At 37.7% G+C, this 23,904-nt stretch overlaps 1 protein-coding gene across 4 annotated transcripts in view; it reads right to left on the bottom strand.

Annotated features, from left to right (window-relative positions):
- DGKH (diacylglycerol kinase eta) overlaps positions 1 to 23,904 on the bottom strand; it is a 156,982-nt gene that overhangs the window by 57,207 nt on the left and 75,871 nt on the right. For 2 of the 4 annotated variants that reach the window (XM_032189987.1, XM_032190012.1), the window contains exons 2-3: positions 18,065 to 18,175; positions 16,248 to 16,328 (exon numbers count right to left, since the gene is read on the bottom strand). In XM_032189987.1, coding sequence (XP_032045878.1) covers positions 16,248 to 16,328; positions 18,065 to 18,175 — 192 coding nt within the window. Of the gene's footprint in view, positions 1 to 2; positions 117 to 16,247; positions 16,329 to 18,064; positions 18,176 to 23,904 lie in introns of those variants that run through there. The other 2 variants (XM_032189962.1, XM_032190004.1) reach the window with 1 other exon arrangement.

Below are 23,904 nucleotides of genomic sequence, written 5' to 3'. Positions count from 1 at the left end.
ACCCAGTCTCTGCTGTAAATAGTCTCTAGCCTTGATTTGTCCTACCCGCTTCTTCATTAAACTGAGCTGCACTTTAACATATCTCAGAGGCAACGTAACTGAAGTGCAGCAAGCTGCAAGTCACATGGAGGAGAGGCAAAAACCCTTTGGGCTTGCCTTTTTTTTTTTTTTTTTTGATATACGCACTTCACATGGAAGTGAATAGTTTCTCTGTTTTCTATTTCCCTCAATCATGCTTAAGCTTTTTAATAAGGTTTATTAGTAGCTATCCACGACTCTTCCTAAAGAACAGTTAATGCAAAGAGCAATGCTTCTCTCATTAGTTTGGAGCCAAACAGACGCTTTATTACTTCAAAATGTTTTTCTAGGCCAGGTCATCAAATGAAGCCCAGAAAAGCCATTAAATCATAATATAACCCTGGCTCCAACAACAATCAGCATTCTGCAGGAATTTCCAGGTTTCAGTAGACTCAGAAATCTTATTTGCACTAATACACCCAACCAGATTATTTCCTATTAGCTAGCATGACATTATAACATGGATTAAGTAAGGGCAAAGTGCACCCAAAATCCTGCACTTCACGTCTGTCCTTCCTCCCTGCTCATTACTGATTCTAACCTGTAACCAGGTGCTGTGAAATGCCACTATGCAACAACTGCTGCATTTACTGCTGAAGACTCTTGGAAATCTTGATCTTGATAAATGTAGCATTTATTTTCATTACTCATTTCTTTAATATTACCAACCACAGAAATCCCCTGAATTTTCTCTCGCTCTCCCCTCCCAAAATCAAGACCTTGGGTTGTTACTTATGCTGAATTATCTACTGCCAGCTGAGATGCCCTTTGGTAATCCAAGGCATCAGTACAGGACTGGTAGATAAAATAAAGGACCATAGTACCTAGAGAAGTATCCATGAAGAAGGCAAGTGGGACACCCTGGGCATCCCTAAATATCCTACACACAAATGTAGGGGCAAACAAATCATGTCACCAAACATTGCTAGCTAATGCATACAAACATACCAGAAATTCCTATATCCCAAGTTCTTATTAGTTATCTGTTGAGAGTATTTCAGCAGCCTAAGAGTTAAAATATATACTGATAATTGCACAAATGTAGGATTACTTATCAGTGCTATAAAAATAAAGTGGAATTTTGGAAGACACATGTCTGTAAATACATAGCATCTATATAACTTGATGATTAATCTACATATTCCCTTTAAATTATGTTTCTAACAACTTCAAGAAGGAATCTGACACATGAAAGAAGACAAAATGCATTATATGCAAAAATACTGACAATACCAAGGGGGAGGAGAGAGAGAGAAAGAATCTAAGCAGTCCATTTAGGTTTTCATCCATTTCAGACTCTACAAAATCATGGAGAAAATGTATTATTAGATATTTCGTGTAGCATAAGAACTCAGGGAACCAAGGAACTGATTATCAAACATCAAGAATAGATGCATCATATGCTGTAAAACAATACCCCAAACCTTCAGCTTAGGAAGTCCTTAAAGTCCAACAGCTACCGAATATTATAAAATTATGCAAGAGGAAGAATCACTATACATGTCCTATGTCCTAAACTCCTTTCATGAATATCTGCTACTGCTGCTATATAACTCCAATTCAGCATGCATTTATGAGCTTTACAATAACTCGGTACAGCTGTTCTTGGTTGTCCTAAACTGAGAATAATTTCCTTGATCATCTTATCTGCATTTACACAAAAGGTAGGCTTTCTGTGTGAGCCTCATGAAGTTCAACAAGGCCAAGTGCAAGGTGCCGCATCTGGGTCAGGACAATCCCAAGCCCCAATAAAGTCAGGGCAGAGAACGGATTGAGAGCAGCCCTGAGGACCTGCAGGCGTTGGTTGATGAGAAGCTCGCCATGAGCCGGCAATGTGCACTTGTAGCCCAAAAAGTCAACCGTATCCCGGACTGCACCAAAACAGCATGGCCAGAAGAGTGAGGGAGGTGATTGTCCCCCTCTGCTCTGCTCTTGTGAGACCCCACCTGGAGCGCTGTGTTCAGCTCTGGGGCCCCCAGCCCAAGAAGGACATGGACCTGTTAGAGCGAGTCCAGAGGAGGGTCATGAAGATGATCAGAGGACAAGGGGTAATGACCTTAAACTAAAAGAGGATAGATTTAGATTAAATACGAGGAAGAAATTCTTCACTCAGAGGGTAGTGAGGCACTGGCACAGGCTGCCCAGAGAAGCTGTGGCTGCCCCATCCCTGGAGGTGCTCAAGGCCAGGCTGGACGGGTCTTTGGGCAACCTGGGCTGGTTGGAAGTGTCACTGCCCATGGCAGGGGGGTGGAACTGTATGGTCTTTGAGGTCCCTTCCAACCCAAACCATTCTGTGATTCTTATTAAATGCTCACAGAATGTTATGATAAATTAACCTCAGTGATACGTTTAGAGTGCGTTTATTAAAGACAGTTAAACTTGCAAGCAGATATGATCAAAATTTAAAAGCTTTTAATTGTCCTTAGAACTAATTTCTAACCATGTAAATTGCATTTTGCTCGTTATCTCATCTCATTGCATATACCCATATTCAGATTCCTGTAGTCAGTATCTTTTCTTCTATGACACATTACTTTTTTTTTTTCCTTTATTACTGTTCCCTGCCCCAAACATGATTATTTATATATCACTCTGAATATGCTAAACTCTCAATAGACAAGAAGAAATCATAAAATACAATGACAAAGAAGTATCACAGGAAACACTAGAAGACCACTGAGGTAACATAAGAATAAGAAAATTCTTAAATCTTAGGGGGAGTCAGGTGCTAATGGTTCACACTCTGACAAAGCAGCATACAAATCAAAAAGGATGAAGCAGCAGACAAAAGGCCTTAAAAATAAATAAATCAAGCAGATTTAATTTAGAAGATTAAGTTGCACTGAAAATTTTCACCCTTGCCAAGTAGCCAGGAAGAAGTCATTGCTGATTTTGGAAGAGTGTTACCAAAGCCAGATACTGCAGTATATTGGAAAGTAATGAAATTGAGGTAGTGGGAATAAAAAACACTTTTAACACAATAGGCATAGGGAAAGAGAGAGCATCTGCAGTCTCAAAAAAAGTCAAAGGGAAACAATGCAAATCCTGAAACATTTGAGGGAATAAAAAATGTCCAAATAGCAAGAAAGGTGGCCCACTGTTGCGATAATGTTCCTGTCATGTTCGGAAGAATAATGGGCATTTTAGTGGGGGAATAAAGGAGAGAAGAAGACATTTTTTAGTCTGTCACAATACAAAGTCTTGCCATAAATTGGGATTTTCTCACATGTTGAAACTAAAATAATCTGGTTCTAAAAAATATAAACACTCGTATACATATACAGATGTACATCCAGAAATTATTTTGATGAAAATGACAGAGTTGTTTTGGGCCACTAATGCAATTTTTATTTCAAACAGCACCTATTAGGAAAAAGCTTAAAACCTTGAAGAGAAATAAAATTACCATTAATTTCACTGCAAATTTGAAAGAGCCTTTTGCTTTCATGGGGGTTGACTTTACCAACAACATTCTATATGCCTTCAGCCCAATGGGTTTATATTTATAACTTTTAAAATGAAATCATTAAGAACCAGAGTTCAGTTAGAGCACATTTTCTAAATGTCAACATTTTATCACATCAGCAATATTTCAGAAGATACAGGTCCTACAGTTTGGTGGGTAAAGTTCAGGGTTCCTTTATATGGAAGTCCTACGCACTACAAAGGGTGTTGATTTAGTCAGGTTACAGGCTGGCAATGTGATGAATTCATTCTCTTTACTGCAATACAGGAACAAAGATGCTGCCATAAACATCTCCCTTGCACATTCATGAGGTAAAATACTTAATCTGTCTTCCAAACAATCACTGTTCATCTTACCAGCAAGTCAAATAAAGGTAAATCAAAAATAAATTAATGCCAGGGTATTCCAACTAGAGCAGTCTTTTATAGACAACAGCACTTATTGATAGGTACTTCAACTAATATAAATATTATGCACTGTCTTGAATACTTATACATTATCAAAAAGAAAACAGCAGCATAAAATTGCAAGATCAATGCTGTCAACAATGCAGTAAAATGGTGGCTGCTTTGTGGGTGATCTGGGATACACCTTTTCTGCTTCCCTTCTCATTGTAACTATATCAAAACCAAATTCTTATGATTTGCATGCACACGTGAACGTCCCTAAAACCACAATTCACCATCAAAAACTGCATTAATTATTTGCAAAAAAACTGATATTTCACAGCAATATTGTAATTTGCTATCAAAAACAAAGCCAAAACATCATTTCAAAGAAAAATCCACACACCACATTTGCTAATCAAGAAAATAATGGTCTGCATTCAGCAGCAATAGAGCAGCTATTGTAAAGCACCCCACTTCCTGCAACATGATATTTGCATTAAAGTACCTTGTGCTGCTCTGAATTATTATCAGGCATTAGACTAATAGCACTTAGTATGGCAGATCTTGAATTGGCTTAGTAATGTAGAAACATCACTTAGAATCAGAAGCGGGTGGGGAAATGGTTTTCCTGTTCTTTGAACAGATATTTTTAAAATATCTTTCTGGAACAAATGAAGAGAGGGCAATATAACAAGAGAGCACACCCCACCTTTCCTGTTAGGGACAGCACCTAACATCTGGGGCATGTACTTAAGAGAATCAATGCTTTGTAACTTATCTGTCCTGTAAGAAGTTGGGGAGTGAGTTCTGGCAAATAATACTGTGGCAGGATAGCAGTCCTCCCTTGCTATCTGTTTGCCCCTTCATTTTCTTGTCCTCGTGGAAATGAGGACTCCATCACATTCACACGGACCTTGTAGGATGGATGAATGCATCTTCATCATAGACATGTGGGTAGGCTGTTTGGGTCACTGATGCATCTGAATCTACCTGAACTTGTCTGCAAAAATCACAAAAATTAACAGTTGGGCACCTTTCTATAGTACTTTTATTTCTTTGTGTTAAGAATACTAAATAAATTATACAGAGCTATCATTACTAAACGTGTAGCTGGTGCTTTACAGTGAATCGTCAGTTTTATTTTTCCAAGATGAGATGAGCCAGGCAAAAGTATAAATTACCACACAGAAGGAGCTGAGAACTTAAAAGCAAGGTGAGTAATAAATGGCTATTGTATTTGCCTGAGAACAATACAGAATTTATTATCAGACCAATTAGTTCTGTCTACTCCACTAAAATGTTGCTTCCCTCTTTTTGCTGGCATTCTCCCGTTTCACTGTTGCCAATCTCACAAGTAACAAAACAATGTGTGGTTTTGGCCCCCATAGTAAGAATTCTATGATTCTTAGGAGAGGGAAGGAAGTCCCACAATGTGTATTCCACACCAGCACACCAGGACAAGGGGGCTGAACTAAAAGGCAGGACCCAGGTACAAGATCTGCAATGATTTCACTTTACAGTCGAATCCAGGCCAGGTAACTTAGGTGGCTTTGTTTGACCACATCCCTAGCAAAAATGAAGGAGCATCTCCCAGAATACATCCAGGCATACGAAGGACAAGAAGATGACGCGGAGCCACCTTCAGCATGTATTCACCAACAGGAAATCATGCTTGACCAACCTGACAGCCTTCTATGATGAAATGACTGTCTAGGTGGTTGAAGGGAAAGAGGTGGATAACACTTGACTTCAGTAAGGCTTTCAGCACTATCCCATAAACTCTTCATATAAAAGTTGATGCAGTATGGGCTGGATGAGAGTACAAAAAGGTAGACTGAAAGTTGGCTGGACGGCTGTGCCCAGAGAGAGTTGTGGTCTATGTCACAAAGTTTAGTTGGAGGCCAGTAACTAGCAGTGCACCCCAGGGGTCAATACTGGGTCCAGTCCTGTTCACCATCTTCATTCATGATCTAGACCATGGGGCAGCATACCCTCAGCAAGTTTGCAGATGACACAAAACTGGGGGGAGTGGTGCATACACCAAAAGGTAGTGCTGCCATCCAGAAGGACCTCAAGAGGGCAGAGAAATGGGCTGACAGGAGCCTCATGGACAAGAAGTGCAATGTTCTGTACCTTGCAAGAAATAATCCCAGGCATCAGGAAATGCTGGGGGCAACTCTGTTGTAAAATTGCTTTGCAGAAAAGGACCAGGAGTCAACGACATGTCCTTGTAGCAAAGGTGTCCAGCAGTATCCTGGACTGTGTTAGGCAAAGTATTGCCATCAGGTCAAGAGAGGTGATCCTTTGCCATCTACTCAGCACTGGTGAGGCCACACCTGGAGTACTGGGTCCAGTCCTGGGTACTCCAGTGCGAGAGACAAAAACATAATGGAGAGAGTCCAACAAAGGGCCACTGAGATCATCAAAGGGCTGGAGCACCTCTCCTATGAGGAGAGGCTGAGAGAGCTGGGAGTGCTCAGCCTGGAAAAGAGGAGGCTCAGGGGGATCTTATCAATGTCTGAATGAGGGTACAAAGAAGACAGAGCCAGGCTCTTTTCAGTGGTGCCCCGTGACAGGATAAAATCCAACAGGCAGAAACAAACACAAAAGGCTCCATCTTAACATCAGCAAACACTTTTTTTTTTTTTTTTTTTTTTTTTTTTTTTTGCTCTGCAGGTGCCTGAGCACTGGTCCAGGTTGCTCAGAGAGGTGGAGGAGTCTCCCTTTGAAAATATTCAAAAGCCACTTGTACACAGTCCTGGACAGCCAGCTCTAGATGGCCCTGCTTGAGTAGCAGGGCTGGCCCAGGTGACTTCCAGAGGTCCCTTCTGACCTCAGCTCTGCTGTCATTCTGTGAAAACACAATCCAGGTAAAACAAGAAATCCAGCTACAACATGTCCTGTTGGGAACAATAAAACAGATGCACAAAGTAACCAGCAAAGAGGAGTTTGTCAGAAATCAACAGTTTCTCAGTTTTGACCTCATATATCCAACATCAACCGACTGCAAAATGAAAAATATCATTCCTTCAGAAGTATAAGCTTATAGCACGACAGTTACAAGAACCAGCATAGGACAGCGTCATCAATTTGGACTGAAAAACCAGAAATCTATCTTAAATCAGTACTTAAATAAAGACAACCAACCATTCTTGTCAATGTAAACTGGAAACTGCTATTTATAGTTCAAGGCCTGCAAGTTCTTTGAAGTTTTTACATAAAATGTTGTTAAGTAAGTCACTTCGCAGGGCTCTGCGCTTAGTGCCTGCCTCACGAGCTCATTACGTGTTCAGCAGATGGGCTGGCTTCAGTGCTTCAAGGGAAACATTTAGTTATATATTTAATGGCATTAGGTGTAAAGTTAGATAAAATAGAACAGCAGCTGACTGTTTTCTTCTTCTGTAACAAGAGATTCCTGTTTAAACATAATCCAGCTGCTTGAAGTTAAGGATCCTTGCTCACTAGAAGCAGGAAATTTATTCAAAGCTTACGCCAACAGCACTGTTTATAAAATTGTTTTGTATACAGGAACTGCACTGAGGGATACTTTTTAAGGTTTATCCAGGTATTTCAACTACTTTTGAAGCAAGAAGAGAAAAAAACAACAGAGAACAGCGAAGTTCAAAATTGCAAGAATGTAGTCTGGCAATCCTTTTTTGCTAATTCATGGAGCAGTGCATGTACTCCGAATATCCCAATGGTTTCATTGGTGCCATACTACGAGTTCAGACAAGGAAATAAAAGATTTATTTTATTCATTTACTTATACACAAGTCTACCTATTGTGTTTCATAAATCAAAGAAACTCTTCAAAAAGTAAAGGGGAAAAAAAAAGAAACTTGCATTTTCTGTAACTTACTTTTTAAAATTTTCTCATTAAGCTCAAAACTGTGGAAAACAAGCTCCAGGTAAACGTAACCAGAACCAAAATATACAATATAGCCCTGAATGTTCACATTTGAACGGTCCCATTTTTTTCCACTTCTGAAAATTGTTCAGCTTTCTTGTAATAGCTCAATCCCAAGTGATTTATCTACGGATTTTAGCCTCACAGCTGAAAGGCTTTATTGCTTTTTCATAATGAAACTTAAAGCTTCAGTGTCTCCAGACACTCTAGGGAAAGGGAGACAGTGCATCATTCAGAGATAAGGAGCTTAAAACTTGAAAGCCACACCCAAAGCTACCCAAAGAGCTCTCAGCTTCATTACCTTTTCTTGTCACTGTCAGAGGGCAGGGGAAAATGGGCAAACGCTAAATGGAGGAAAAAACCTAAGTGCATCACAACTGCAAACTAATTGCTTTTGTCTCTCCATTTTTTTTCCCAGCATAATTAATTTGCTATTTCAGTTTTGTTTTGTTTCTAAGCTGCCTGTATATAGCAAAAAAATGGACTAGAAAATTGAACAAAATGGAATAAAAAGCACTTTCCCTCTGTTTCTGTGGTTTGGGTATTGCTCCAGCTAAGAGTAGCAAAAAGCTGACACCATTTAGAGGCTAATCAGCATCCTTATGAAGCAGCAGATAGCTCACAACTAGGGAAAAGCTAAATACATCCAAATAGTTAGCTACCCATTCAAAGCTGAGTCACATTGGTGAGGCTAGCACAGGAACTCGATCTGTTTCCAGACATGTTGCACCTTCCTAAGATATCGAGAGGACCTGATAACTTCAAGGATGTTACTCCAGGACCTCTGTCCACCCTGTACCTGACTGCAAATAGATACATGGGCAACGTCTGGATATGCCATCCCTGGATCTCAAAACTGTGGCATGCACCGCCCCTTGTGAGAAAACCAAAGCCAGAATTTGAAATGCAATGTTCCTGGGAGTGGGATTCAGCTCACAGTTTAAGACACTTTACTTAAAGACATCTACAAATGCATCTCAACTCCCACCATCCCTGGTATGTGCTGGGTAGAGCCATGTTCATACTGAACTTGAACTCAAAGGAAATTTAAGTGTTCCCAAACCCAGAACATTATTACACTACTAAAGGATACATCTGATGTAAAGTATGCTGAGAAGAATCCTAAGGATAGCACCACACACAGTATATAACACTTCACTGTGTTTTTTTTTCTTCTTTTTTTCTTTTTTCCCCCTTCTTGTAAATTCGTAATACTAACATAAATTCATAAACCATGTTATTAATCTTCCAGGCTAAAAAAAAGGCAATGATATTGAATTGTTTCATCTCCTTGCCCTACAAAACAGTGAGGACAGCTACTCTAAATCTCAGCTGTATGGCAGAAAATGAGGTCTGTCTGAAACAGGCAATGCCAGCAACTGTGGGATACCAGCAGGAAAAACACATCCCATCGTTGGAAGTGTTCAAACTCAGGTTGGATGTGGCTTCAAACAACCTGATCTAGTGGAAGATGTCCCTGCCCATGGCAGGGAAGTTGGGCTGAATGATCTTAAAGGTCTTCATCTCCCAACAGAAACAATTCTGTGGTCCTGTGATTATAAGACTGTGAAGCAGGTGTACTTTCTGGGCAGGCTGTAAAGTACAGTGGACACCTCAAGAAAAAATTTCGCTTTGCAGTAGCTGAAACCAGAGGAAACAACCCAAAGTCTGGAACAAGCCAAAATCAGTCAGGCCCAGGAGTCTCCCAAAACAGGAGAAGCAAGTTGATTTCACCAAACTACAGGAAAAAAAAAAAAAAAAAAAAAAAAGTAGCAAAGCCCAGTAAGGTAAGAAAGGTAAAAACACCCTTTAGGTGAGTGGCCAGCAGAAACTGCCTAAGAAAAAAAATGACCAAGGTCAACATCTCCTATGTTCATCGAGAGTAAGCTGGAACAAATTGGATTTTGTAAGCAGGCAGGACAGCATCAGAGAAATCCACTGGCATCCATAAGCACTTCTGCAATTTATAAATAAAGCTCAAGAACCTGAACTTTGGGCTACTCACTTTCAATAATTTTCAGTACTAAAACTGAATTTGTGTTAGATTATCCAAATAGGAAAAAAAAAAAAAAATAGTATCAGGATAATTATTCACAGCTTTGGGACTCTCTATCTCTGATTTCCAAAAAGACAGAAGTCTACAGTGTTCAAATATAAAGAAAAGATGAAATGTTTAAAACTCCTCTGGGAAAACGCTGTTCTCATTTCCTCTTGATGTGGCTTGGGGAAAGTTAAGCATTTCTCCTATTCCCTGAAGAATTCCCTGAAGTTCCCATAGCCCCTGAAGAAAAGCCTCAGTTGGAACTTAGAAAAAAATCTGGGTGGCAAGAAAGGAAGCAAAGTGTGTCCAAGTCTCTAAGAAATTCACACCATCTACCCTGACACACTGCAAAGGTCTGGCAACACATCCTGTTTTAAAAGCCTGTAGTTAATATTAAAATTTAATTTTCTAAAGTCAATTAGAAGCAGCTAATCTCAACAATGAGCACAGAACTAAGTGACATCAGAAGAGGCAGTGCTGAAATAAACTTCTAAAAAGCAATGTGCCTTCAGGCCCAATTGTAATTTTCAATTTTCAACTTGAAATTCTGCTGAATTGCATGAATTTTTAGTACAACTGGGCAATCTCCCATTAAAACCAGCAAGTGTACAGCAGGATTTAAAGACAGGCAGAAGTGTTTTGTGCTTTAAGCTGGTTCTGCACAAATTATATACCGGTAAACTTTAAATTCATGGCTAAGATATAAGATCCACCACAGCCAAAAACACGGATAGGAAACATGGTGATCAGAGATCTGGAAGAACACAAGGTAAACTTGAAGTAGTACAGTTGCTGCAATGGAGATATGGTCTCACAAATCTATAAAAAGGAGATAACCATCTCAAACTAATTGGTGAAAGGAAATATAATCAGCAAATGTACATGTTTAGCTTTTCAAAGTCTATCCATATGTACAGCAAATCAAGGAAATCACAGCCAACTGGATAAATATATTTTCTTTAAAAACTTGTTATATAGAACCCTCTGCTTTCAAGTCAAAATGAATTGATAAATCTGACCAAAACAAGTGGAATAAGGGGAAAAAAAATCTTCAACTTTTTGTGACAAAATTGTGTTCAGGTTCTAACTTTAATGAAATACAATGCTTGTTTGTTTTTTTCCCCTTTTTCAAATAGGGAAAAATGTTTTGGAACACAACTTATTCCCTTTAAGTTGAAATAAATTATTTCTGCTCAGAAAAGTTCAAATATCACGTTGACCCATAATGGTTTTCAGTTCGGTCATTGAACCAAGAAGACTAATAATTTTCATGACCCAATCATGAGATGAGATGACAAGCTAATTTAGAGATGTTTAAAGATAGAAAGGAGTATTAGGTATTTTTAATATGGCAAAAAAATAATAAACACCTTATTATTTGGCACAAAATTTTGTGATGAAATTCTTATAGTAGAAAAGTAGTGTAAAGTAGTGTGGTGATATGGAAATGTTTACAGTCAAAAAATATCTGTAATAATAATTGTTACAATGCATACAGCCAAGCAAGGTATTAAACAGACAGTACAGTGGCTTAAAAAATACAAAAAAAAAAACAAACAAACACATGGAAACAGAAAAATAAGTATTTATGAATCACAGACAGTACCAAATTAACAGGAAAAGGACCTTGGTTTTGTCACACAGGATAAAAAATGCATAATGTGTGGCTGCTGCAGAAAACAGGCAAAACATGGAATCCACAAGGAATGCTAAGGGTTGTAATTCAGAAAATATTCTCAAAACCAAGTGTTTTGATGTTCACTTGGAAACCTCATTGTAAAACCGGTCCACTTCCAAGATAATACTGCAGAAAAAGAGCTCGAAGAACAGCAAGAAGGGGTAAGAGTAAAGAAGAATGTTTACAAAGAATATTTACATCAGAAAACAGGCAAATCAAAAGGAAGCAATAACAAAGATAAAATAAAGAACAGTTTATGGGTTTCTGCTGCCTTTGCCTCATAGTAATAGGTGAGAATACTTAAAACCCCACTTCCTATCTAGGGAATTATTTTTCCACAGAATAAATAGACTCCCATATGATGTATAGCATCACTAAAAACAAGAAATCAGCAAAAAAAATAATAATATGATATTAGACATTTCTGCAAGCATATCCAGAATCACAGTAATCAATGTTATTGGCTGAAATATAACGTCTCATTTCCAGCCAATTTCTAATTACTAAGAACTGCAGCAGGCTTTCCAGGACAGCAGATTTGCCCACTGCAGCTTCTGCCCTCTCAAGATGACCATTCTCAGAAGCTGCATATTCAACAAAAAATAATTAGATTCGGAAGGCTGAAAGTCAGAGTCTACATTTTTGGTTGTCTGGATGACAAAGCTCCTATCACAGCTACAGGAGATTTAGTTAATCATCTGTGGGGTCTATAATTAATAGAGTAAATGCAGGAATCTACTTTAAATGGATATCAATCTTATCCTAGATACCTATATTTAGGGGTCTCTAAACCCATCACTGAATCCCAAACTGAAGTTAGGGCAATCTGAATCTCTATCCAAAGTACCATTGAGTACACTAGTTCCCATATTCCTACAGGACACCTTCCAGAACAATAGTGAAATTGTTTCTTCTGTTACTCTCAGACACAATTAGATAAGATTTTATCTAGTCAGAATTTTCCCTTTTCTGAATGTAAGGAAGTATGAAAGAAAGAAGTAAGATATAAGTAAGAAATTGAGTGTCCATGGCTTTTTGTAAAGTCTTAAATGAACTAGAAGTTGGCCTAACCTAAATCAAATGTCTAAGGGCAGCTATACAAAATAATACCTCAAAGCCAGAAATCCTACCTTGAAATTACTCTTTCCTTTCATATTCATCACAGAAGAGCATATCTGAATTATGTGTTTTCAACAGCAACTTGGGTGGACTAAATACAGGTGCAGCCACAGGATGCCTGTGCATAACCCAGGACATTTTCCCCATACATGTGTCTCAACAGTTGAAAGGCAGCATGGTTAACATCTACTGACTGTTTCTTGTTGATGTGCATTAAAAGTCCTTCATTATCAAAAGCAGGACAGAGGTAGATAACTAAGCCAAAAGTTAGCCTGTCAAAATCTCCTTTCAAATGACAATTCATAATCGCTTTCCTTGCCATAAAGAATATCATTAATTGAATATGCCTGTTCAAGAAACATCTTAGTGTTTAAAAATCCCATTGCTTATAGCTTCCAGAACAAAAGCACACCACCAACAGTGCACATGCCTAAGATCCCTATGCATGCACATTGGAGATAATCTATTCAGTCTCATTCAGCCTCAGTCTTGTTAAGGCAACAATAAAGATATTTTTTCTAAATGCACTTGAGATATTAACAAGTCCCTGCAAACCAAAATGCATGAGGATTACAGCTCTTGACAAAATTGGTCATTGCCCCATCTGCTTTGTACAATAACATGGGAGACTGATTCATCCTAACAGTGTCTCCAAAGAGGTGGCACGCTGTGCAGCTATGCTCCTCAGGAACTGCAGAGAAAAATCAACAATCCATGGAGGCAGAAGGAAAGTGAAAAAAACATTCAGCAGAGTACTCAAAAACACCATAAGAACTCAACACCACCCACCAAACTGTAGGCAGAGGGAGACCCAAAGCCCTAAGTAGGCTCCTGATGTGGCTAACAGATAGGGCAATGCAGATCTTTGGTGGGCTGAATTTATTTCTTGAACTGGGTTTTTCTCTTTCCACAGACTTAGAAAACTCACACTCAACACACAAGTGAGAAGAATTTGGCCTTCAGAGTCCAATTTAAAGCCTTCTGAAGTCAAGAGACACCGTTTGCTCTATTTCCTCTATTGGTAAGACAGGGGTCTACATATTGCAGTAATACAAAATGTCTATAACCCATGAGAAACTGCCCTAGCACAAGCTTGTTCACTAGGATTTATTTGCTAGAAATGAGATTGCTGTTCATTGAAAAGTAATAAAGAATAAAGCAATAAAAAAAGAAAAAGATAAGCTGTTTTAAATTTAGTAGCTCCTCATTTTAATTAGCAGATATTTATTTACCTCAACTTTCTCCTTAGCCTCTATTTGTTTGTAGTAAGAAAGAAAAAGTAATTCTGGTGAATAAACACTGATATTTAGTTACATAAAATATTCTACAGGCATGTGCATTACAAATAAACTCAACCTTAAATGTGTGTGTTATGTCTAATTTTAGGATTTGAGTTTTATCCAAAAAACAGCATGGAAAATTTTGACATGCACACCTCTGTCTCCAAACAGACAAACTAGAAAGGGTAAAAGAAGGCCAAACAGTAGCTTCCACAAGCTGGGGGTTGATAAATGGGGGGCCGGAGGGGGCAGGGAGGGATTGAAGTGAGATGAAAAAAGTGATTTGTAAAAAAAAAAAAAATAAAATAAAATAGATTTAACTAAACTGTTTAAAAATGTGTTTTTCTAGAAACCTGGTCACTTGGTGGACATTCCATCTATGGACATTTGTGTTAAAAATACTCTCTAAGTGGGGGACAAAGAAACAGGAGGAGGAAGAGCTCATTAACAGGAGGCAAGACTCAAGGATTTTCTTTTTGCCTTTTTAACAAAGAAAATGCTAACAGACCACTTGCAACATGAAATTTTAAAAAGATAATCTGGCCTTTCTTAAAGATGGGAGAAAAAAAAAGAAAAGCATTTTGTTTTATGTATAAGGAGTACTGCTGGGAAGCTAATGCCACCACCCCCTCAAAACCAGTGCAAGCAAGGCCAGAGATGTCTGTCTTTACTGAGTTGTGTTGCTGGGAGACTGAGTTAGGCAAACACAAAGGAAGATGCCAAAAGATTAAGCACGATGATGACTATTACCATATTTTACAGTCAAATCAGATGGCACTTCAGCCCAGGAGACCTCTAAACCCAAATAATTTTTCAGAAATGAATTTAGGATTCCTTAGAGAAAGCACTGTTTGTTCTAAATTACCCAGGACATGAAAATAAATAGTGTCTCCAAAGCTGTTAAAGCTGTAGCCCTCTAAGCTTCTTTTTCTACTGTCTTCCCCAGAAATCTTGATACTAATTACAAAACATGTCTTTGGTGAACAGTGGGTGTGCTCACAGGATTCTACATGAACCCAAAACACCAAATGTTTTAAGAAATTGATACGGAAAAATAAAAAAATAATAATAAATAAATAAATACCAAAACCATATTACCTTTCTCCCCCCACCACAAATTTTCACCAAGATGAATGTCTTCTTTCCTGACTCAGCAATCAGCAACTTTGCAGCCAAAGTCTTCTTAATTTTCTTCCCCATAATAGAAACTACAGCAAGGGAAGTTTAGAAGTCTTCAGGGGATGCCGAGTCCTATATCCTTCTTAAATAACAAGTGGCAGTCATGACTACCAGGATCCTCAGCCCATGATCTTTGTATGCCTCATTATTCCTCAGCTAGCCTGATGCCCACACGACAGCTTTAATTCTGGCTAGGAGACAGACACAAGCAGAGCTCTCCAGCAATAGAAAGGACCTTTTCCAAAGGCAAGCTAGTACATCACACAGTTACCCCTCATCAGAGGCCTTCAGTCAAATTAGTCTTTCTAATCTCATTAGTAGTCACTAAAGAAACTGTTATTGACATAACACGCCTGCCCGTCCAGGCCAATGCAAGCACATATTTGATGTGCTCTGACAGCTTGGGTAGCTGCCTGGGAAGTACCAGGATAAGGGAGACCTGACAAAGCTTCTAGGAGGCTTGCATTGGGCTATCTGGGAGATGAACAGTAATTATCACTTAGTTCCAGCAAAGCAATTGAACAATAGATAGCAAGACCTGTGTGTAAAACATGCTTGTGAACTTAGAAAAACAGGGATTTATGAAGACCCTTATTTCTTATACCACTATCAGAATCAAGGTACTATTGTGAAGACAGTTCTTCATGTGAACTTAGGAACTACTAATGTGAGGATATGATCAGTAGTGGAAAAACCATAAAATACACTTCAATATGACAGAAAACCAAGAATATCATTATAGGAAATTAGAACAGTAACACAATTACATTTGAATCAATTCAGCATGTCAGTTCAGAGACAAACTACAACATAAAACCAAGCTGAAAGCAGTAATACCAAAGCTTGCTAAATTTTTAATGCCTTGTATAAGCATCTTTTGAAGTAAATGTTACCTAACCTTCTAAATTCTGCTCAAAAATATAAAAATAAAAATCAGAGACAAAATTACCAGTAACTGATGTGATATTGCTGTGATATATTAGGCAATTTTCAAATAGAGGACATTTTATTTCCAAAGAGAAAAAATGAGACTCTCTTCAGAGGATTCTTGATTTTCTTAGTAACAGTCTCCCTACAGCTTTTAAGACCAGTATTATAATGGTTCCATACCGTGAAGCTGTTGTTGACATTTTTTGTGCTTGATTCAGCTACGCTGGCATCTGACAGGTCAACTTCATCAAATATTAGAGACTGTGAATGGAAAAGAACACAAAAACATTAAATATAGCCTGAGTCTGCTCTCAAGTATGCTCACATTTGGTGCTTTCATTTCCTCCTGTCCATTCCAATTGGAAAATAAAAACAGAAAAAAAGAGAGGGTGAAAAAATAGAAAACACTGATGAGGTGATAGAACTTCCTATTCCACCACTAAACACAGTCTTATTTGCTATCTAATCAGATTAGAGTGTAAAACAGTGGTTCCAAGAATACATACTGCTTTAAAATCTTTTAAGGATTTGTGTTCATTTATTTTTTTTAATAGATGCAGCTTTGAGATGTGTACTGTGTACCATAAAGGTGGTATCAGAGAACAGAGATTCACACACAATAACATACAAGTGTATTAATCAGCTTTAGAATGGAATTCTAAATTCATGAAAGAGAATCTATTATATGCTATTGGTAAGAAGAGAAAATGGAGCTTAAGAAACTGAAGAGATTCATCTTTCCACTCCTTTGTTTGATGTTCCCATAAGAGAAATATGTATCTTCATTAAACACCCCAGCTTCTGGCAAAGGATTTCAGTCCTGTTGAACTCACAATGGGTCACAAAGCAAAAGAAAGACCACCAAAAACATCTCGCTCCATTGTAGCCGTACCTTGCTCTTTCTCCTCTATGCCATGGGAAGGAGAAATGAAAAAAAAACAGTGTGCTGTATACCCCAGCACACAATCAATGTTTGGGGAGCCTCAGAAAGGATTCAGTGCTGCAGAGTATTTGTGCAACTACCCACTCACTACTCCTTCTTTCCTCATCTTTATGACAGAGATAACGTTGCCATTCTCACAGCTCTTATCTGTCATGTTTATTAAGACTTTGTAAAAACTTCTCAGGGTAGCAACACACGTAGAAAAGTGTGATAACAGAGGTACTTCAGTGCTGGGCTCCCTGGAGAGACGTCTTCCTTGATTCATCACAGCCGTACAACTACGTACCATGCAATTACAGTCACATAGTCATAGAATGAGAGGTTTCTGTGCCTCAGTAATAGCTTTATGAAGAAGACCAGGCTAGAGAAAATGATGGGTACCTCAAGCACCTCACCTACAGCTCCCATCAGTAGCCACAACCCTACAAGATATAGAAAAGTAATGCCCATCACTATGAAACAGCACAGTCCAAGCCGTCTCAACAACCCTAAATGCTCTCTGCTCTGGTCTTGAGGGGGAGGGAGGAAATGCCTTTCAGAAAGGAAAGAAGTATTCCCCTCTGCCCACCCCCAAATTTCCCACTAAAAGTTTCAATTGATGGGAAACAGCCTTTCCCCATACAAATCAGTTTTGGCAGAAAATCATCCCATCTTGATTTCGTGTAACCATTTCCATCCCTTTAAGAGCAATATGGGCATGGGATTAGAAGAGCTTTAATGGAATTCAGTTTGTGAGATAGCTTCTGAGCATTGTCCAATGACCCAACACCCCCCCCCCCCAAAAAAAAAAAAAAACAACTCTTTAAAATGAACTTATTATTTGTTTGAATAGTCCAAGAGGTTAAGAGAACTGAGATAAACTTGACTTAAAAATATAAAAATCAAAAGATAACATGAATCTTCCTTAGTTAAAGTTAATTTAGCATGCTACATCTTATATGCTGCAATTTTTAGTGAAACGATCACTAATAAATCATTAAATTATCATGATTACAATTATAAATCTAAGCAAAACTGAAGATCGTGGCATTAGATGTTAATATCATAGAATTACCTTTGAATCCTTAGCATAGTAAAGGGTACGACCTCGAAGCTTGAAATAACGCTTTTTCCACCTCTGAAAAGAACTGGTTTGCTTCAGTAGTAGTCCTTCTTTTATACTTGTCTGAAAAATATTAAAATACAGTAGACAACGTAAATACATATCTAAATAGCTAAGTGTATAGATCACATTTATTGGTTTTTATTATTATTTATGTTACATTTCATCTATTGTAAAAATTTCTATTAAGTTGAGACTAATTCTCCGGGCAACCAGACTCTACATAGCTATTTTTTTACCAATGCCAATGCTGGCAAAATGCTAATTTTTCATATAAAACAAAAAGGCAGTCACGAGGTTGTGAAGATTACCACAACGTAATTCAAGTGTTTGGATAGCTACGAAACCACAAAGATTAAAGCAAGCAACAGCTTCCAGTGGCACAATGCAAAGAAAAACTGATAAAAAACAATCTACACGAGGTCATTTCCAGTTCTAGAACCTGATTACACTGAGCAGAAAACCAATCTCCACATGGACCCTAATAGACTGAGGTACTTAAAGGTGTGTCTAATTCAAGCATGGGAATTATGCCTTTAAAGTAGATCCAGGATGATGCAAGTTTTGCCTGACTTTAAGTACCTCACTGAACCGAGGTCTTCAGCGTGCACTCAGCTTACAAATAGGCATAATTATGTTACTGGAAGTGTGAGAACAGTAACTGCTTGAGATATTTTTGCCAGGCAAATATTTCTAGTCAAAAACCTATTTGCCGATCCAAAGCATTCTGCTGCAAACCAAATCCTGCCTACATACAGCCCGTTTTTTGAAATTCAAAAAACACGAATCAGTGTATTTTAAATGTGTACACTGCTTTTGCCAGCATGTGTGGGATTCATCAACCTGATTACATAAATTCTCCACTTAATCTGATGAATTGACACGACACAGCTTCCTAATTGCACGAATCTTGAAATCCATTTTCTTCAGCTTTGAAAAGCACAAATAATATGAGAAAAAGCAAGTGCACTTGGATATTATATTCCAATGTAGTCTCCAATGCATAATATTTCCAATTCGTACTACAACACGGGGATGCAAATCTTACAGTGCAATTTTTAGACAATGTGATATAAACATAATTTGTAGTTATTCTAGACCTTTTAAAGGCTTAATCAGACCTGACTCAAAGTTCATAAACATTTTCATCTGTTATCAGATGTACAATTGTCCTTAACTTCAATGCAAGTAATAAAAATACAGAAAAAGCAGAAAGCACTTTAATGTTCCTACCATTTCCTTTAAATGAGAGGCATTATTGCTATGAACATCGCACCCTTCATTTAGACATTCCTAACGTAATAAGCTCAGAATACAGCCCAACGATGACAAAGCAATTGAATTAATGCTCTCTAAAAAGCAACCCTCTCAGATGAAACACCGTGGATGAAAGTTTTGATTTATCTCCCTTTACTTCACATGACAGCAAGCCAGAACAACGCGTTCGCTCAGCTGCCCTGTTCTAGCTGAGGGGTAGCAATTCCCAGCTGAAAGGGAGTGGAGAGTATACACAACACACACAACTTCATGATTGCCTGCAATTTTCTGACCAGACCCTATGATAAGCTATTTTTACATGATATAAATAGATTTAATCAGCAATTCAGCCAGAAGCAAGTGCAAGTGCATATTCAAAGCTATCTGTTATAGCCATGCAGCCCTTCTGGTTTGCATTGATTGCTCCTTGAGATTTCCAAAGTTATCGCACAGGATGGGAGTAGATAGCTTGTGTGTTCGTCAGGGTTTGAAAGAAATAAAACCATAGAAATACAGTTCCAAAGGAAACAGTACTCCACATGCACAGCAGGCATTGACTTAGTGGAAAAATTTCTCAAGTGGAAGGATATCCACGCCCATTGAAACACACTGCAGATACTAGGAGACTCAGAACATACACGTCACACTGAATTCCATTTCAGGAATTTTAAAAATCCAATGAAAGAATACAAAGCTCTCTAAAACCTGAGTAATTACTTGCTAAATATTAAAATAGTTATTCCGTGCCCTTTTTAAACCTACACAAGCCACTCGTCCTTATTTCTACACACACCTTAGAACACTCCTATCCCTAAAATCAAACCAAGAACTTCAAAATTAAAAAATTTGCAAGTCAATCCCTTAAAATTAACTCCCTGCACTTAAATAACCATACAGGCTCTACAAAATGTGTTTTTGAATCAAAATGTTAGAAAAATACTAGATTCATAAACACCTCCCCAAGAAGTATAAGCACTTCGTGAAGCATAAATCTGAATTTCATGTTTTGCCACAAATATGTATTCTGAGCTAAGGTTTAAGCATGTCAAGCTGACAGTTCCAAAACTGCAGACACCAAACTTGAGCCCAGTATCTTTAATCAACTTTGTTTAGCCTTTAAAATGTGCAGAAGACACCCAACTGCCAACTGAGTCATTAGCTAATCTGCTAATAACACTCTCCTGCATCTACACACAAGTCACAACACTTACAGGAATTTACAACTGGAAGGGACCTCCCAGGGTGCTGAATTTGGGTCCCCATTATTACATACAGCCAGGTCTTGTGAAGTTTTTTCAAAAATATTCATCAGGATACAGCTACGCCTTAAAAAAGCAATCAGTACCTTTCCTCTCTGCAATTAAGACAGTACTCCAAGATCTCACTCTTTGGAGAAACTTTCCTCTAATTAATCTCAGCTGGACATTAAATCTGAAGCATATGCAATAATCATTGCCAATTATATTAACTACTTTCCTACTGCATTTTAGAAGAAACAAAAAACACACATCTTACAATCCTATTTCACACATTTTCAGGACCACCTCTCATCTGCTTACAAAAATCTCCAACCTCCACATGCAGCCAGTTGTATAATTTAGTAATTATACAACCTCCCTCCAGATGTATGTGGCTATAATAAAAGCAAAGGTTTAATGGGTACAACAAAGATTTGCAATTAACATAAATAATATCACAATAAAGGTTTCCTTTAGTTATCGAAGAGCTTGACTGTGTTTTCAACGCAGGACCAAATTAATTGCTAACAATCTTTATTACTACATTAGCCATTAACAATTAGGAAAATGATTACAAGTACTGTGGTATTACAATCACCACACCACAGCACTCCACAGTCATATATTTTCCTAAAGACATGTAATTAAAAAAATCAGAGCCACATTTCATAAAATTAAAAAGTTGTAAATTTATGTTCAGTGATCCAAAAATTTTGAATTCAACTCTACACCACTAAATCGGAATGACAAAAAGAAATGGGATTTGTGGGCATTTAAATCTTTACAAAATTAGAGGCATCTTCTTCTATATCAGCAGATTTTTAAATATTATGTATATAACATTTGTAATTTGAAAAACAATTGTTTTTGTTTCAACAAGAATTAACCACACTACCTTACTTCTGACTCATTCCGTTTGTGAAGTCCCACATTTGTGCAAAAATCAAAATTTGTACCTCTGTTGCTCCAAGAAAAACCCAAAGAAGGGAAATTTTTCTGATCGTAGAAAAGAATATAGTAAACTACTGATATATGCTTTACTGGCAGCTGCAAATTGAACTAATGAATAATTAATAACAAAACTCTGCCTTCATTTTCAGGTATATAATTGCTTGTGCTGCTCAAAATGTGTCACAAGAGTGAAGAAAATGTCAGGAAATTTGTACAACTGATGAGAATGAAAATGAGAACAGGAAAGGCCATAAAACAGGCCAGGTCAAATGTAAGCAGGAAATTAAGAGGATAAAGAAGAATTTTAAGACCACCTTGCAACAGATGCTCAAGCTGAGACTAAAATGTTATTTAAATACTTTCAAAGATGAAAGACAGCCAAGCAGCTGCCAGGATCATTTTTCAGCAGAGGCATGAAAAGAGTACTAAAGGATGAGAAGATCACAGTGAAGAAGCTCAGCAAATTCTTGGCATCTGTCTTTACTGATGAAGATGATGAGATGGTTTCTCATACAATACAATCTTTGTAACATCAGAATAGCTACATCAACAAGAAGCACATATATGGGAAATATTAAACTAGTCAAATTGCTCAGTCATGTGGATCTGATGGCACTGACCCAAGAGTCCTGAAAAGCCTGAGAGAACCACTGATACTAAATTTAAGATAGAAATTAAGATAGTAAATAGTAAGATAGTATATTGAGTATACAAAAGAATAAGATTGCTGAGCCCATTAAAAAAATAAATAAATAAATAATAATAATAAAAAAAAAAAAGCAGTGGGGTGAAATACTTTCAAAAGAAAATATTGCCTTACTACCTGCAGGTGGAGAGAAAGCATGTGGATAAATCAAGATCCAGTAGACTTGGATTTTCAGAAAACCTTTGACAAGGCTTCCTACCAAAGAGTACTGAAGAAATTAACTTAGAATGGAATTAGAAAAAACGGGGCTTTTTATGGACTGAAATTTGCTCAAAGGATAGGAAGCATGAGTATGACTTAGTAGTCACTCTGCTGAATGAAAAAGTCTTAACAGTAGGGTTCCCAAGGAATCAGGACTGGGACCAGGTATATTCAACTTCATTGACCCAAAGAAGGATCACGGAATAAAATCTTCAGATTTGCAGCAGATATTAAGGTATTTTTTTGAGTAGTCAAATTCCATGTCAGTGTTTATGTATTCAGGGTTCAATCAAGCCAGAAGAGACAACAAAATGTTGAGTGTCATCAAGAAAAGTACCACATCAAGACCACCAGCTTAGGAAAGATACAAAGCAGCACATCTTTACGTCTTTCTTGGTGAAACGTCTGCCATGGAAGACTGTGGTGTCAGCAATTATAAAAAAGAATTGGATAAATTCAAAAATGCTACCTTCACATACAGTCCCTTTAATACACCATGGGGAAGTACCAGAGGAATGGACCATCGAAGAGACAAACTTGTGTGCAGCTCCTAAGCAGCCTTTCCTATACCCCTGTTGATGGAATCTGACCCCATAGCAAAACATTTCTAAGGCTAGAATCTTCCTGCTACATTGAAAGCACCAATTTTGCTTTGAATTCTGATGTTAGTGCTTGTGAGTGTCTCTAAGCCCTCATTTACCAAAATAATTAATATTTTGATTGATGACAGACCAGACCACTAAAGGAGGGGGAAAAAAAGACAACATTTGATGTTTTTTATCATCCTCCTGTGATGTTTCCCACAAAGTACTGAAATAAAACCACCCCTCTTCCTTTTAATATTGTGGAGGCTTTGGTACATTTCCATAGTCTGCACAGGTAGGACTGTAGGCAGACAGAATCTTCATTATGTTGCAAGGTAAAGTCTCACAGCTCCTATTAACTCAGAGCCCCTTAAGATATTCAATGTCTTCAGTAGATCAAAAATGACTTCTATTATTAACAAAATGTGACAATCAAACTCTTAATTTTGATTAAAATTATGACCTGTGTATTCCAAGCTTGTGGTTTTCTTGACAATCTCTGCACAGCAGCTTCCATTACTGCCACTTATGCTGACAGATATTTCATTAATTATGTCAAAATAAAAATAGATTTTATCTACAGAGAATAAAAACTTCATCAGCTGCTCAGTGCAAGGTTACATTTTTATTGAGGATTCCTTATAAAAAAGAGGGCTGACATCTGAAAATTAAAACCAAACCAAGAGCTATGTTATACCTATGAATTGATGCAATTAAAAATGGCCAAAATAAAAATTAAATTGAAAAACAATGTAACCATGTTGACTACAAAACGTTGCTTTAATTTCAAGAATATCTTGATAAAAGGATGTACCATCAAGAGCTCATCACTCAGCATAATCTGTGGAGAAATTT

Source organism: Aythya fuligula, chromosome 1 (assembly GCF_009819795.1).
Source record: "Aythya fuligula isolate bAytFul2 chromosome 1, bAytFul2.pri, whole genome shotgun sequence".
Taxonomy (NCBI): domain Eukaryota; kingdom Metazoa; phylum Chordata; class Aves; order Anseriformes; family Anatidae; genus Aythya; species Aythya fuligula.
Note: the sequence above shows the minus strand (reverse complement) of the source record. Positions and strands in the feature narration are given on the sequence as shown.